This window comes from Garra rufa, chromosome 11 (assembly GCF_049309525.1).
Source record: "Garra rufa chromosome 11, GarRuf1.0, whole genome shotgun sequence".
In the NCBI taxonomy this organism is placed as follows: domain Eukaryota; kingdom Metazoa; phylum Chordata; class Actinopteri; order Cypriniformes; family Cyprinidae; genus Garra; species Garra rufa.
In genome coordinates, this window is record NC_133371.1 from 36,092,734 (window position 1) to 36,109,798 (window position 17,065).

General features: G+C 38.8%; 2 protein-coding genes across 2 annotated transcripts in view; both read right to left on the reverse strand.

The window, feature by feature from the left end:
- The window catches only part of plcg2 (phospholipase C, gamma 2), a 121,290-nt gene that overhangs the window by 31,204 nt on the left and 73,021 nt on the right, over nt 1-17,065 (reverse strand). The window lies entirely within an intron of this gene.
- LOC141346163 (adhesion G protein-coupled receptor B1-like) overlaps nt 1-17,065 on the reverse strand; it is a 49,376-nt gene that overhangs the window by 13,590 nt on the left and 18,721 nt on the right. Inside the window, exons 5-13 of the mRNA XM_073851077.1 lie at nt 16,600-16,764; nt 15,931-16,260; nt 10,625-10,726; nt 10,316-10,422; nt 9,747-9,941; nt 9,594-9,662; nt 9,033-9,141; nt 6,831-6,974; nt 1,230-1,305 (exon numbers count right to left, since the gene is read on the reverse strand). Of these exons, the coding sequence (XP_073707178.1) occupies nt 1,230-1,305; nt 6,831-6,974; nt 9,033-9,141; nt 9,594-9,662; nt 9,747-9,941; nt 10,316-10,422; nt 10,625-10,726; nt 15,931-16,260; nt 16,600-16,764 (1,297 nt within the window). The remainder of the gene's footprint in view (nt 1-1,229; nt 1,306-6,830; nt 6,975-9,032; nt 9,142-9,593; nt 9,663-9,746; nt 9,942-10,315; nt 10,423-10,624; nt 10,727-15,930; nt 16,261-16,599; nt 16,765-17,065) is intronic.

Sequence of the window (17,065 nt, forward strand, 5' to 3'; positions counted from 1 at the left end):
CAATTAAAAATTGGAGTCAGATTAGTATGGAGCCAGATCAAAATTGAAACTAAATCTTGAAGCGCTGTAAAAAGACCGAACATGCAGTAAACCTTCAACCAGATCGCTGGACTGTTTTCGTGCCAGTGAGTCGGTCCTTTCAATATTACATTTACCTATTTTATGACACAATTCAGAATTTTTTTATATGATGTTTATATGTTGTATTTCGGACTTTATTACTCAAAGTGTGGGATTTAAACTCATGATTTTGAGCTGAGGGGAAAAGGGAGAATGTCATTTCTTATCAAAATTGTGATATATAATCTCGGAATTGTGAAAATAAAGTCAGAATTTTGAAATATAAACTCAAATTTACTTTTTTTAACTCTTTTATTCCATGGCCTCCATAGACTGCTACTTAAAAACTGTCCTCTTACAGCCTCATTTTTATCCAAGAAAAAAAATCAAAATGCCATGCCAATGCCAATGCAACTCTGTCTAAGGTCTTACCATTCGTCATATAAAACCCAAAACAGCCAAAATCAGAGATAAGAGGTGAATTTTCTGCTCCTCAGGTCTCATTCACTAAGCTTCCTACCCACCCCGTTGAATTTATATATTTACTATAACAGCAAATAAAGTCAAGTCCTCTCTTGCCCTATAATTTTTAACATTCTAAAAGCTGTTTCACTATAAAATATGTCACAATACATAAGTTATAACTTCTGTTACATGACTTTAAAGTTTGCTGTGCAGGACACTAATTAGGAGATGAGATGAGATGAGATGAGATGAGATGGTGTGAAATAAAAAAATCCAAATGGCAATATGCAATAGCGGTTTGCTTTTTTACATTTAAATTGTCATTGCCTTATTGTAGTTGTAAAGGTTAAAAAAAGGTTAAGATACTGAAAAACAGTAGTGTTTAGTTGGACTCGGACTCGATCCATTTGGACTCGGACTTGAGTCCGACTCGACCCATTTTGGACTCGGACTCGACTCGGACTCGAATGGATAAAGAGTCGGACTCGACTCGGACTTGACTTAGGTGGACTCGACTCAACACTAAAGAATATACTAAATAATAATACTAAAACTTGAAGAATAGCATCTTAAGCATATTTAGAGTCAACGAACATGATCAAAAAGACAAGTAGTGTTTCTTTTAAAACCAGGAAAACAACAAAGAGAGAGAATCACATTTAAAATGCACAAAGTCTCAACACAAAATGAAAGTGAAGTCTCACCTCTGTAGAGAGAGAATACTGCCCAAGTTTCTGTACAGTACGATGCCAGTCACAAATGCAGAGGCGTCATCTTCATCTATAACACAATCACACACACATAAATATAACAGATATACAGTATCACCTCAGTTCCTCTTAAATAGAAAGTCATAAAGTAAAGCAATAAGGAAAATAAATGCTATAAGAGGTCACTGAGATCCAGACTTGATTGGTGTGTAATCAAACCCTTTATTTAGAGCCCTGTAATATAAGTGAGGGTGAGATTGCAGGTTGCTCTCTCTCTTCCTCTTTCTCACTCTTTTACCCTGCAGTTTCTCACCTATGAGTTGGGCAACATGACTAATCACTTAACATATGCTTGCACAAACCTTCATTACACATACAGAAACACAGCGTGTTTCAAGCGATTTCCTTTTTTTTAAGAACATGTTTTATGGGGACATTTCATTGGGGTAATGGTTTTTGTACTGTACAAACAGTATTTTCTATCCCCTTATCCTAACCCTACCTCCCACATAAAACCTTTTGCTATTTTATATTTTCAAAACACTTCATTCTGTATGATTTATAAGCTTGTTTCCTCTTGGGGACAAAAAAAGTCCCCACAAGATTAATATTTACTAGACTAGATTATTTACTAGACATTTGGTCCTGATAATGTAGGGAACATTAGTACACACAAACCCTGGTATTCCTACCATTATGGGGACATTCAATAGGCGTAATGGTTTTTATACCGTACAAACTGTATTCTCTATCTTTTTCCCCAACCCTACACCTAAACCTAGCCCTCAAACAAAACTTTCTGCAATTTCAGCATTTCGAAACCCTCCATTCTGTATGATTTATAAGCTTGTTTTTAAATTGGGACCTAATAAATGTTCCCACAAGGTCAAAATTCTATGGTATTACTATACCTGTGTGGATATTTGTGGGGACACACACACACACACACACACACACACACACACACACTACACTTTTAAAAATAAAGGTGCTTCACTATGCCACAGAAGAACTTTTTGGTCTAAATGGTTCCATAAAGAACCTTTAACATCTGACGAAACTTTCTGTTTCACAAGAAGGTTCTTCAGATTATAAGAAGTTAAGAAAGAGATAGTTCTTTAAAGAATCTTTGACTGAATAGTTCTTTGTGGAATCAAAATGGTTCTTCTATGGCATCGCTGTGAAGAACCTTTTAAAGCACCTTTATTTTTAAGAGTGTATGTTCTAAGGTTTGGGGTTAGTATGACTTTTAAAAAAAAAAGGAATTAACACTTTTATTTAGAAAGAATGCATTAAAGAGATCAAAAGTGACAGTAAAGACCAAAAATAAATAAATAAAATAATATTGAGCAGTACGACTGTTTTCAACACTGATAAAAATAAGAAAATATTATTTTATAGAAGGACCATGTGATACTAAATACTAGAGTAATGGCTGCTAAAAATGTAGCTTTGCCATCACATAAATAAAATAGAAAACGTATATTATTTTAAACTGTAATAATATCTAACAACAGTAACAGTATATAGTCTATATAACTATATATAACAGTATATAGTCTTTTTTTTTATTAAAAAAAAATGCAGCTTTGGTTAGCATATAAAGGCTTGTTCAAACTGTCAGTCCAAATCCAGTTTTTGCAAATCCGATTAGAATCTGATCATATTTACCAAGTCTGAATAGCAAAAAATAAATAATAATAAAACTAAATAAAATCACATGAAATCGAGCTACATTCATATGTCATTTGAAATCCTATTCAAATCTTATTTATGAAAATCAATTTTAGTCTTCTGATCAGACTTTGCATAGCTTTTTCACACTATGTAAAACAAACACGAACGTCTTTGTAGCAATATGGTTGTGTTGCCTCAATTGGATATAATCAAAAATTTAATTTGGACTGACCAAGGCTTGATCAAGTTTGACCAAGTCTAATCAAGGCTTAATAGGATAGATCACCCAAAAATAAAAAGTCTGTCATTAATTACTCAGCCTTATGTCATTCAAAACCCGTAAGACCTTCAGATCTTTAGAACACAAATTTTTCGATGAAATCTGAGAGAAAACAATAACAAGAAAAAACAATGACTTTATAAAATTACGGTTGAACCACAGGTGTCTCATGGACCATTTTAACAATGTCCTTACTGCGTTTCTGTGCCTTAACCGGAGTACCCTTGCTGTCTATGGAGGGTCAAAGAGCTGTCGGATTTCATCAAAAATATCTTATATTGTGTTCCGAAGATGAACAAAGGTCTTACAGGTTTGCATTGACATGAGGCTGAAAAATTAATGACAGAATTTAACTTTTTGGGGTGAACTATACCTTTAAGAGATGAACGTTTGAGCTGTAATATATATATATACAGCCAGTCACGATTGTGATGTAACCGGTAGATATCGCTCACACAAGTATACACAGATACACATAATTGGCCTGTTGGTTTGAAATGACAAGGTGATATTTCTTGTGCTAATGAAGAGAGTAACGCAGTTGAAAAGGCGTGAGTGAGGGGAAAGGGCAGCGGTCCAACCTCTGTCACACTCACACTGCATCACTGTCAGAGAACAGCACCCAGCAGAACCTCCTGAAACAATGCACAAACACACACACACTCACGCGCACGCACACACACATACACATACACAGAAAGTCCATCTGGTCTTCAAGCTACACTGCTCTAAATCATGCCAAAACATGTGGCAGACTGGCATGCGCTGTAAGGGAGAGAAAGAGTGAGAGTCTGTAGGGGGGTGCCAGGCGGCGGGCAGAGGCCACAGCTCCAGGGCTGCAGCTGAGGTCCCTTGGGCAAGAACACAGACTGATGTAGGGGGACAGGGGACGGGGGATGGGTGCATGACAGTTTCAAGCTCCCTCAGGGTAAGTGGGTTTCTGCTTGCCCACCCCTCTTCTCCTCCTACTAATATGCCAAAGCCACGATAATGCAAACAGATGAGACCCAAGAGGGCATTTATGGACAACACAAGGTACTAGAGGAATGTACATTGTTTAAAAGAAAGTTTGTAACTTTAAAAAATTATGTAAAATTATGTTAGTGATTTTCACTTTTTTGGGGATAGTTCACCCAAAAATGAAAATTCTGTCATTAATTACTCACCCTCATGTCATTCCAAACCTGTAAGACCTTTTATCTTCAGTACACAAATTAAGATATTTTTGATGAAATCCAAGAGCTTTCTGACCCTGCATAGACAGCAACGCAACTGACACATTCAATGTCCAGAAAAGTAGTAAGGACAACGTTAAAATAATTCATGTGACATCAGTGGTTCAACTGTAATTTTAAGAAGCTACAAGAATACTTGTTTTCTTTGTGCAGAAAAAGTAACTACTTTATTTAACATTTTTTTTTCTGTGTCATTCTGTGTCTGCAAGGTCAAAAAATATTTTAATTTGTGTTCCGAAGCTGATCGAAGGTCTTACGGATTTGGAACGACATGAGGGTGAGTAATTAATTACATAATTTTCATTTTTGGGTGAACTAACCCATTCAACTTTTAAGTCCACACACCATAAACAAATCAAACTAAATATTTTCCAGTTTACAGGACTTTTGAATAACAAATATTAGGAAATGTGAATTACTTGAAACTACATAAAAACCGAAGTCAAAAACAGATAAGATAACAGTTATGAGAACCTAAAATCTGAATATATAAAGCCTTGTTGAATTTTTAAGTTTTCTCAACAATTCCTTTTTTACAGTCTACTGAAAAAATGGTGTAGGATTTACTTTTTTAAACTTTTTTTTTAAAACAATTTTTGCTCAGAACTTGCTAGTAAATTTTACAAATAATTACAAAGAAACAGCAACACATTGAAGTAAACGTGAACTTTTGAAGTAGAAAGACTATTTATTTTATAGTAATAAATATTTTTTAGTAAAATTGACTCACTTTACTCACTTTAAAAATACTTTGTTTTACCGTATATTCATTTCATGTTTTTTTTACTTAATGTTTTAAGACCACTTAAAATGTACTTTACTTAATTTACTTAATGTATATTATTGTTATTATTTTTTTTTTTTTTTTACCATTTAGTCAAATCATTTTTTAAATCATAGCTTAAAACAACAACCTTTAACACTATAAAAGAAAAAAAAAAACAGTTACATATTTAGATTAAAGGGACAGTTCACCCAAAAATGAAAATTACCCCATGATTTACTCACCCTCATGCCATCCAAGGTGTATATGACTTTCTTCTTTCAGACGAATACAATCAGAGTTATATTATAAAATGTCCTGGCTCTTCCAAGATTTACAGTGGCAGTGAATGGCTGTTGAGATTTTGAAGTCCAATAAAGTGCAGCCATCCATCATAAAAAAGCTTTCGCTAACTGTTGTATGCATGTTCACATGAGAGTTGTGTTTCAGCAGATGACGAAGGATGTAGGCCTAGCATTAGCTCTGGTGAGAAGTGACAAACCCAGAAGCGCAAAAACAAAGCACCAGACACAAATCAAAAGTACAAAACAAGGATTTGCAAAGAAAAATGTTGGAGAATTTCAATATAAGCCAAGAGGAGACTGGTTTCCTTTGCTGTAAACAAAACTTGGTTCTCGGGAGACTATGATATTCTCACTAAACGCTAAACCTACATCCTACGCTTCACTTCAGAAAGCCTTTATTAACCCTCCAAAGTCATGTGAAGTTCTTTTTATGATGGATGGATGCACTTTATTTGACTTCAGAATCTCAACACCTATTCACTGCCATTGTAAAGCTTAGAAGAGCCAGGATATTTTTTATATAACCCCTAATGTATTCATCCAAAAGAAGAAAATCATATACACCTAGGATGGCCTGATCATTCATTTTTGGGTGTAATATCCCTTTAATTAACTAATTTGAATTGTTAACAATAAGATCTATAACATGCATTTAGAAAATAAATAGTTTTAATTCCATGTCGACTTTAATAGTCCTGTTTTGTTTGTCAGTGAATCGTGTAGGTGAACGAATCATTCTCTGACTCTATTTTTGTTTCAAGAGCAGATCCTTGGTAAGAATGAAAGTGTTTCGTTCTCTGACAATGTGTTTCATTGGATTCAGTCTGTCAAATTCCTCTCTCACTCGCTTCTAAAGCATCTTTAATATAAAAGCTCATCTCAGCATGTCCAAAGCTTGACAACCTGTCAATCCAGTGCTGGTAGCATGGCAACAGATCTCCCAATGGGAAAGGGAATTAAACCTAATTGCGCCTGATTGGCTCCTGCCGATTCCTGATTAAGTAGCAACTCCTCTATTAGCATAGTCGCGGGGGAAGGAACATCTTAAATGGCCTGTAAAGTCGGACATGGCAAGGACTGAACAGCCTACAACTATCTGCTCTCTAGCGAAGGGGATAAATTCCGTCAAGCAAACAAAGATTTGTTACAAATACGATTTTCAACTGTTTACTAGGGAAAAACAGCTGAGAAGAGACATTATTCAGAGAGAAAAAAGGGAATGGGATGAGTAGAATTCAGGCATAAAAATTGAATTTTTTGGAAATCAAAAGTGACCACTGTGCTTACAAACATATACTGTATGTGTGCAGTTGTTTGAGACTGTGTGTTTCTTACCTGGTTTTCCAGTGACTAGGATGTTTTTAGCCACTCTGACTTTGTCCTCTGAGGTGCGGGCCCAATCCACCATCCCTCTCCACCCCTTCATGGGAAAAGTGATATCTGCATTTCCTGCGACAGGCCGCTTGTGAATACTCAACACTGGAGAGAGAATCCAGAGAAAACTGTAAGATCCATGGCAACACCAATATCCTGACTCACTGCACAGCGATCACATCTCAACTAGAGAAAGTGTCATGCTGTCAGACGACTCCTCCATACAAACTCTCTCAGCTCAAACGCTTTCATTCTCTTATGATCTCAAAATTCTGCAAGCCATATTCTTTCTACCACTTCGCAACGAAAGCATTTTAATTACCTAAAGAATTTCAGAAACTTATAAAAGTCTCATTTTTATTTATGAAACTCGAAAAATAAATCGGTGTAAATCTTTCATAAAGCCATCTGTACTTTTCAAGTCGATGTAATGGAACGATTTACATTCCAATGGTTGAATTTATGATTTATACAGAAATTTGTTTCAAGACTTTCAAAATAACCAAGTAACCAATTAATTAATCTCAGTCTCAGAACTTGTTTCCAAGATACAGTGCTGATATAATGACATGTTAGACATAGTGTTTTTCTTCTACAAACTAAATACAGTAACTGAGTTTTAATTTATATTTTTTGACTGAGGAATAATATTTCAGCAGCACCACACGCATATGTCCTGGTACTGTTGTGAATGTGCGAAAGAAGTTGTTGAATAAAGTCGCTCAAAGCTTCATAAAACTAAGGTTGAAAACTTGAGAACAAAATGAAGATGCGTACATTTTTCTTATTTTGCCTAAATATAATATTTTTCCCCATTTAGTACTGCCCTTCAGAAGCTACAGAAGATAACTGTTTCCCAAAAGACAAAATATGTTCAATTTAGCCTGATTCCAAAGGTTTTCACCCCCCGGCTCTTAATGCATTGCGTTTCCTTCTGAAACATCATTGAGTGTTTGAACCACCAGTATCACAAGCATACTGAAAAAGCAAAGAATTTGTGGGATATTTCTGAAGAACAGTGGGCAGTTAAACTGTTCTGGACAAACAAGGGACTCCTGAACAACTATCACTTACAAAAAAACAAAACAAAAAACATCCTTAGTGGATCATTCAGGTAACAACACAGTATTAAGAATCAAGCATATGTAAACTTTTGAACAGGGTCATTTTTATAAATTCGACTATTACTTTCTCTTGTGGACTATATGTAAACATCTTTTATGTGAAATGTCCTATTCAGGCCAGTACTAAACAAAAAAATAACATGCATTTTGTATGACCCCTTTTATTTTGGTAAAATAATTAACATTTTGCAGATTCTGCAAGGTGTATATAAACTTTTGACCTCAACTGTATGTCCGCGTCTTAAAGCTTTGTGTGGGACTGATAGGTCATTGTTGTAGGACAGGTGTTGTCACTATGGGACAATCTGAGCTCATGGGCAGCTTAGTGATTCAGAGGTAAACAGAACCTTTCACACCCCCCTTTTAAACTCTGCCAGCTGCAGCCCACATATGACCACGAAAGTTCATCTTCCCGCTGATTTCGCGAACCTGAGTGCTAAGTAAAGCATAGTCCTCTTTGTGTAGGAGAGATGTGCGTGGTTTAGGGTGTGATTCCAAAGCTATAGAAATGCCTAGAGCTATACATATTTGGAAATCATTGCGAGCAGCATATTAGCGACACACTCCTTCATAGCTCAGGATTTTCAAAGGGATATTGTGTAGTGCCTTTCTGATGAGTGTGAAAATGTTCAAGGTGTGTGAGTAAAAGTGTTGAGGGTGATTTCAACTGGTCATCGGTTTCAGCTGTTATAGTGAAGCTGTGGTGTTGTAATTAAAAACACAAACATAAAAAGATGACAGCCATTTAAAACTATGTGACTGGGTCATAGGTAATCACCCATGAAGATTTATACACATCGCCACATCCTAAATTATTAAAAATGCCTTTTAAAAGACCTTTCCACAGTACTGGACACCATTCATCAGATGGTTATTAACTTTCAATACAATTTGCTTCATGTTCTCCAGGTCTTTTTTAGATTTGTGGTTTCAACTTCTAGGCTGCCTGTCTAAACTTTCAACCACTTAAGTACATGCCCATCATCCTCTGACATTATTGCAGGGGTGTAAACTGAGTTAAATGTCAGTGAAAACTGACCCAGATTGTCGGTGACCTCATAAGTGTCCTGGAAGTCCTTCATGCGGAGACTGATGACATCCACAAAGTCCTCTACTAGACGAAAGAGCTCCTTAACATTGGGCCCAAGCTGCCAGAAAGAAAAGCAGAGCACAATGTTAAAACGTTTTTAGTTCTTCTTTTAATATGTAATTCTGTAAGTGTATTTTAAAAGCTATTGTAATAATAAATACGATATTTTTCTAAAAACAACTGCTGCACAAGCTTAATGATATCCTCCGTTTAGAATGTAAACTGAAGCTTGCATTAAGACATAAATAGTAAACTAACTAATGATCTAACTAAACAGCAGGAGACAAACAGCTGAAAGAAAGATGTGCAGCGAAGAGAAGAGAATTAGCCAATTAATCACCTTTAAAACCAGCTGAAACTTGCATAATTACTAAATGAAAGACTGAGAAGATGTCAACGTTAAAAAACGGAATAAGAGCATGATGAATGAGTGAGTGGAAGAATGAATGAGTGAATGAATTAATGAACAATAACGACATGGAAAGAGAAAAAGAGTGAAGGCTGACTCACCAGCTGTGCTTCCTCCCACCTGTCCCTGTTTTCCTCCATCAGTAAGTTACTCACAGACTGCACAAAATTCTGAGAACAAACCCACATGAGAGAGAAACATTCAGGGCCAAAACGGTCTTTTATTTAGAACTAAGTGAAAAACACTTCACTAACCCTCATATCTGCATTACTGGGGCTATAGTAGGACCTCCTAAATATCTCTGTCATGTTTTTCAGAACATCTATGATAGCCAGAAGGTCTCCGCTGTAGCTTGTTCCATCACTAGACGTCACCCTCAGCTTGGTCATGACTTCAGAGACCCCGTCTCCAACAAGCCCTCGTTGAGCCTTGGACAGGTGATCTCTGGTCTGGAGTAGGTAAAAAAAAAAAAACCTTAGCTTAGAAGACACCATCTTGGTTAACCTATCCCATAAAAGTGGCCATGGCCATTTGTACATTTTATAGGCGTGGCTTACGGTCTCATCCATGTCCAGCAATTTTTAGCTATACAAAACATCTTTTTGCTGCTTTATACGGCAAATTAGTGTCTTACCATTTTATTTTAATGTATTATCTTAATTATGAGCACACTGGTTTGTAATGCAAATAGTTTTACCGTTCACTGCACATTTTTCTCGATATTTCCCTATAGTGGATAATGAACTGAAAGTCTCACCCATAGGCTTACTTCTGCCTTGAGGAAAAAAGTGGATAGCTAAACCTTAGTTTGGAGATTACCTACCAGTGTTTGGATACTTCGGTAATCATTTGAGACGCATTTCATGTACGTTGGGTTTTCCCAGAATGCAATGCCCTCATCATCCAACGAACATCGCCGAAGAATTAGTCCTGCATGAAAGAAATGGGTCGTCATTAGCAGAATAAGGATTGGTTAAAAATTGTATACTGTGTATTATCTTGTAGGTTTTCTTCTTTAAACCAAGCTTTTGGAGCTGTCCATGGTCCTGAAAATGTTTCATACAGCTTTGAGGGTGATGACTGTTAAGGAAGTTATTCCGGTGTGTTTGTGTTTGCATGAGTCATGTCTTACCTACAGCATTTGGAGGGCAGCGGACAGCTGCAGTGTCCCCTGCAGGAGTTTTCTTCCACACTACATTTGAGAAATTCTCCTCGTCACAGATCTCATGTGGCTCTGCATAAAACCAAAGAAGTCAAAAAACGCAAAAACCTGAACAAACCCAACAAAATGTGAACAAAGCAACAAGTAAGGTACAGATTTACAACATCATTCTATAAATAGTAGATAATAGCAGTTCTTAAGGTTCTTACAAGCAGGTAAAGTAGGCTGCAGTCACTTTAAAGGATTAGTTCACTTCCAGAAAAAAAAAAAATTCTGATAATTTACTCACCCTTATGTCATCCAAGATGTTCATGTCTTTCATTCTTCAGGCGAAAAGAAATTAAAGTTTTTGAGGAAAACATTCCAGGAGTGGACCTCAATGAGAGCCAATGGGTTGAAGGTCCAAACTGCAGTTTCAATGTAGCTTCAATGGATCTACATGATCCAATAAGGGTCTTATCTAGGGAAATGATTGGTCATTTTTAATAAAAATAAAAAATGTATATACCACAAATGCTCGTTTTGCACTAGCTCGACTCACGCATAATGTATTTATGTTGGAAAGGGCACAGACCCAGAGTTTACAAAGACAAACGTAGAAAGAAAGTCAAACTAACTTTACAAAAAAAAGGTAAAACAATTATGTTGGAAGTCCATTTTCGAAGGAGTTTTTCCAACTTACGTGGCGGACCCACATCGCAGAGCATTTGTGGTTAAAAAGTAACAGTTTTTTTTTTTTTTTTTTTTAAGAAAATGACCAATCGTTTTGCAACATAAGACCCCAATTCCTTGTCTGGGCCCTTTGAAGCTGCACTGAAGCTGCAATTTGGACCTGATGTAATCTGTTGATCCCTATTGTAGTCCACTATATGGAGAAAAATCCTGGAACGTTTTCCTCAAAAACCTTAATTTCTTTTCGACTGAAGAAAGAAAGACATGAATATCTTGGATGACATGGGGGTGAGTAAATTACCAGGAAATTGTTATTCTGGAAGTAAACTAATCCTTCAAGACCTAATACACGGATCTAATGTTCTAACTTAAAAAAGACCATTTTGACATAACTGTGTTTATTCGACCGTTTGAGCAAAATAAACTGCAAGAAATGACTCCTTACTCAAGCTGTGTGACAGGCGGCGCAATAACATTCGAAAGACATCTTTGTTCTGACAGATGGTTTTAATTAAACCGTCTTTCAGAAATAAAACCATCTGTCAGAAGAGTGCGCAAGTACCGAATTGAGACCTCTTTCGCATTTTACTATGCAATAGTGGTTTAAAGGGATAGTTCACCCAAAAATTAGCCCATTATTTACTCACCCTCCATGCATCCTAGGTGTATGTGACTTCATTCTTTCAGACAAATGCAATTGGAGTTATAATAAAAAATTTCCTGGCATATCCAAGCTTTAGAATGGCATAGGCGAGTGTTTCCCTTCATCAGTCTAAACCAAGTCCAATAAAGTGCATACATCCATAATTAAGAGTGCCTCACATGGCTCCTGGAGTGAATAAAGGCCTCCTGTAGTGAATCGATTTTGTACGAAAAATATCCAGTGTTTCCCCTACCATTATTTTAGGGGGGCGGCCCGCCCTCCCAACGGCACCCCCCGCCCCGCTTGAACGTCAATTTTATTTTCGATATAGCGCCAGATCACAATAGAAGTCATTTAAGGTTATCTTTCCTATAGAACAGGTCTATACATTGTTCTTTTATTAAACAAACTAAATTGCCTTATGTTATTTATCTTATTTACACGAAGGCATGTCATTTCTGTCTCTACATGGTCACGCGTTTACAATGTCTCCTCTGCGAAAACACCGGACGGGATCGCGCACTCCATTCATAAAAACGGAATTTACTATAACGCGAAATGCCACGTAATTCGTCGATTTTTGGATTAATAAATCACAAATCTGTCACTTAATTCAAACCGCGATATGGACTAGTGTCTGTGAAAACTGAAATGCAAGAAGACCGTTTTAATATGAATCCTGCATGTTCCGTTTGCCTCTGTATGTGTCAGGATTCAGGCAGGACAGACGAACAACGACGTAGTAAAAACGAACAGTATTTAATAAATCCAATAGGGACGCACAGGAAACACAGGAACACAGGGATGTAACATCAAAGTCCGACCGGGTTGAGGGGAAAACACACACACTAAATACACAGACTGATTAACACATCCAGGTGAAGACAATAAGGGAGAAACCAAAACACTCAGATCTGCAGGGGGAATTGATGGGAGAAACCAACATAAAAGTCCGGGGGTGTGACATTACCTCCCCCTCCCGTAAGGCACGTCCTCGTGCCGACAAACAGAAAAAAAAACAAACAGTACAAAGTCTTAGGAGGGGGCTTTGGTGGAGGACGGACTCCCGGGAGGAGGGCACAAGATGGAGTCCAGGGTGGTGACGGAATAGTCCATGGAGGTGATGACGGAGGGAGGAGCCAAGGAGGTGACAGGAGGGGGCTGGAGCAGGAGGAGCCAGGTGGGACCCAGAACGCAGCCATGATGGAATGCCACGGTGGAGCCGATGGAGGGAGGAGCCATGGTGGAGGGAAGGCTGACGACTCCATGGGGCTGACCGACGGAGGCGGAGCAGGTGGTGGTAGAGCCCGAGGCGGAGACGGAAAGCCTCGGGCTCTGCCATCAAAGTCCAGAGGCGAAGGTGGGGCGATGACTGACCAGGGTGGAGCCGGAGGGACGATGGAGCCCGGTGGAGTTGGAGGGCCAAGGCGGAGTCCAGGACGATGGTGAGGGATCCTCCAGCCATGACACCGATGGAAGCTGGCTGACCTGCGGCGAGCCCACTGCACAGCTGGTGGGCTGAGGGCGAGCAAGGGGACAGACATAAGACAGCGGGGATTCTGGAAGGCTGGATGGAACCAGCGGAGATTCAGGACGGCTGGACGGAACCAGCGGAGATTCAGGCATAGACAGAAGAGGGAGGGTGGGTGGGAAATCCAGGCAGACAGGTATTTCTGTGACAAAGTCTATTAAGTCCCCAGAGTTGTGCTCATGCTCACCCCCAGTGGTGGTGCAGTGGGTAGGGCTCTCTACTGCCCTCTCTTGCTCCACAAAGCACTCCACCGTCGCAGATGTAATGGCCGGCTCTCGCACCTGGTCGGAAGTTATGACCCCATCGGCGCTCCATACTGCTGACGCTCCGGGCTCGGGCTTCCTGTCTACGGTGGGCTCAGGCTCATAATCTGCAAGTCGGGGTGGCTGGCTGGGTTCTGGGTCCAGAGTGACACTGACGAGATTATCCTTGGAACAGGCGGGAAACGAGGGTTTGTTTCTCGCCAGTGTCCACTCCACAAACGCGGTGAAATCTGCTCGAGGGCCGTCCTCGGACGACGACGCTCTGCAAGACGCGTTGAGGCTAGCGTCATAGAACGCACAGAGCGCGTCGTCCGGGTAGCTGGTGGTGTTTGCTACAAGCTGGAACATGATCATAAATCCCTCGAGCGGTAGATCCCCCTGCTTCAGCCGGAGGAGGATGAATTCTGGACGGAGTAGGGGGTTCATAATGCTGACACCACGGAAACAAAAACACTGGAAAAGGAATGAGAAACAAAAATGGGGGGAGACGCGGAAAAACTGTTTTGGTCAGTCTTTCTGTCAGGATTCAGGCAGGAACAGACGAACAACTACGTAGTAAAAACGAACAGTATTTAAAAAATCCAATAGAGACGCACAGGAAACACAGGAACACAGGGATGTAACAAAGACCGACAGGATTGAGGGGAAAACACACACACTAAATACACAGACTGATTAACACATCCAGGTGAAGACAATAAGGGAGAAACCAAAACACTCAGATCTGCGGGGGGAATTGATGGGAGAAACCAACATAAAAGTCCGGGGGTGTGACAGTATGTATGAATGGCGGAGACGCGTTTTTTTTTTACTACAGGCATGCTGAAGCACGCTTGATGCTCCCGCTAATTGTATTTGCATCTCACATGAACAGATAAACTCAATCTCCAAAGCTGCTGTGAGCGTCACTTTTACCATTTCATTTGAGAAAACTAGCATCATATCATACTGTACACACAGAAAATTCACGGCAACCTGTCAAAATAAAAGTACGGTTTAACATGTAACAGAACAATATTATTCTTGTATTACTTTTGTACAGGATAATGTAGGTGTTTATATATTCCTATTTAAATAATTTACATAAAACAATACATATGATAAAAAATAAACATTACAACAAGATTAAATACTTAATTGTAGAAAAAAATACTACAATTATTATTTAAAAGTTTTAAACTGAATATAATTTTTCTTCCATGTATTGGTTTTAACAGTAAACCCTCTGTTTGTTTGCCAAAAATTAAAAGGGTTTATTTTTCATTTGATTAAAAATAAATAAATGTTTATGCTTTCATCTGATTATCAGAAAAATTAAAACACATAATTTCCAAAAAAAAAAAAAGCAAAAGATTGTAGAGGCCTATTGTTTAAAATGTTAAAAGAGAGTTTTGGACTTATTTTTTCACTGAAATACGTTATTACACAAAGTAGGCTAAAATACCGGGAAAAAAAGTAACGTTGGCTACCAGCTCCGATAACCCCAAAGCTGGAAACCTAGGGGAAACACTGATATCCAAATGTAAAGCGTAAGAATCACCTTATGACGTATTATGTCAGCATTGCATATGCATGAATTAGGAGTTTAAAACAAGAATTTGTAAAGAAAAATGTCAGAGGATTTTGATATAAACCAAGCTGAGACTGGTTTTCCTTTGCTAAACTAAGGAAACTTTGCTTCCTTTGCTCCCTTTGCTCCTGTAAACAAACTTTGGTTTTCACGAGACTCATTGGATATTTTTCTTACAAAAACGTATCGATTCACTACAGGAGGCCTTTATTCACCCCTGGAGCCATGTGAGGCGCTTTTTTATTATGGATGTATGCACTTTATTAGACCTGGTTTGGACTGATGAAGATGTCTGGATATTTTTTTATATAACTCTGAATGCATATGACCGACAGAAGGAAGTCATATACACCTAGGACATCTGGAGGGTGAGCAAATAATGGGCAATTTTTTTTTTAACACTTTAAAATCTCTCTAAAGTGTCAAAAAGTAAAGGCATAAAATAGATGAACTTAGGTGAGGTGGAATATTGATAGAGATGGTAATCGAAAATGTATACCAGTGGTCAAATTTCAACTAGTTTACCGTGTCTACAAGTATATCGCCCACCCCTAGCAGAGAATGACTTTTGGCTACAACCAATAATGATTGTCTCACCTGGACATCTCTTCTCATTGCAACGTCTAACTTCCTCTCTGTCCCCTGGGCATGGCTCCCCCCCAAAAAAGGGACCGTAACAGACCCTCTGTCTTTGCTGGCTTCCTCCACCACATGTTTTGGTACAACCAGCCCAAGAGCTCCAGAGCTGCCATTGACCATCCACAGGACACTCTCGAAGGAAGCAGTCTCTTGTCTGACGCCATTCGCCCTGACACTCTAGGCCCCCATACGAGGGCCCGTTACATTCACGAGTGCGCTGCATTGTTCCATTTGAACAGGTTGAGGAACAGGAACTCCAGCTGGACCACTCATTCCACACACCATCCACTACAAGATATAAAGATATAAGAAGTGATTTGTGAGGATAGAGGATACAAAGCAACATTAAGTTGACAAAAGAGAGGAACAGAAAGTAGAGCATGATAAGGGGACATTATTGAAAGATATGTTGCAGGGGAAAGAGAGAGGAGCTTTGGATTGCCAAACTCTAGCCCAGTCCACGGTGATTTAAAGCCTTACTTAATCACCATCATTTGCTGTGAACTTCACAATGGTTCCTTTCAATCTCCTTTTCTACAGTGCCTCACATTAGGCTTTAATTGTGCTGCTTGATGAAAGTCATTAAATCTGTATGAGACAGTCTGTATTTAAAGACCCAAAGATCACCTGGGCACACAGCAATGTTGCAGAACTTGGTCTGTTTCTCTGGACCGTCGCAGGGGTTTCCTCCAAACTGCGGCTGCTTGCAGGAGCGAGTGCGGTCCCTGTATCCACGACCGCATGTTGAGGAACACAAGCTCCATGGTGTCCACTCATCCCACGACCCGTGCACTGTAATCAGAGCGGCTAGGGTATGATTTATAGAGAGAAAAGCGCACCTCAACAACATACAAACAAACTAGGGTACAGTACAACTAAACAGGGTTCACACTGACAACGATCTGCAACGAATTTAATTTATTTATTTTCAATGGGAGTTGCCGAATTCCTGATGGCATGAGCGACTGTTTGGGATGAGATAAAAGTTGAGAAAAGTTTAATGAGAGGCGGTGTAATGAGACGAGGAGTTGGACTTCCAAGAGGAGTGAGGACATTGGAGCAGTATGCATTGATCATTGTTCATCTTGTTCAC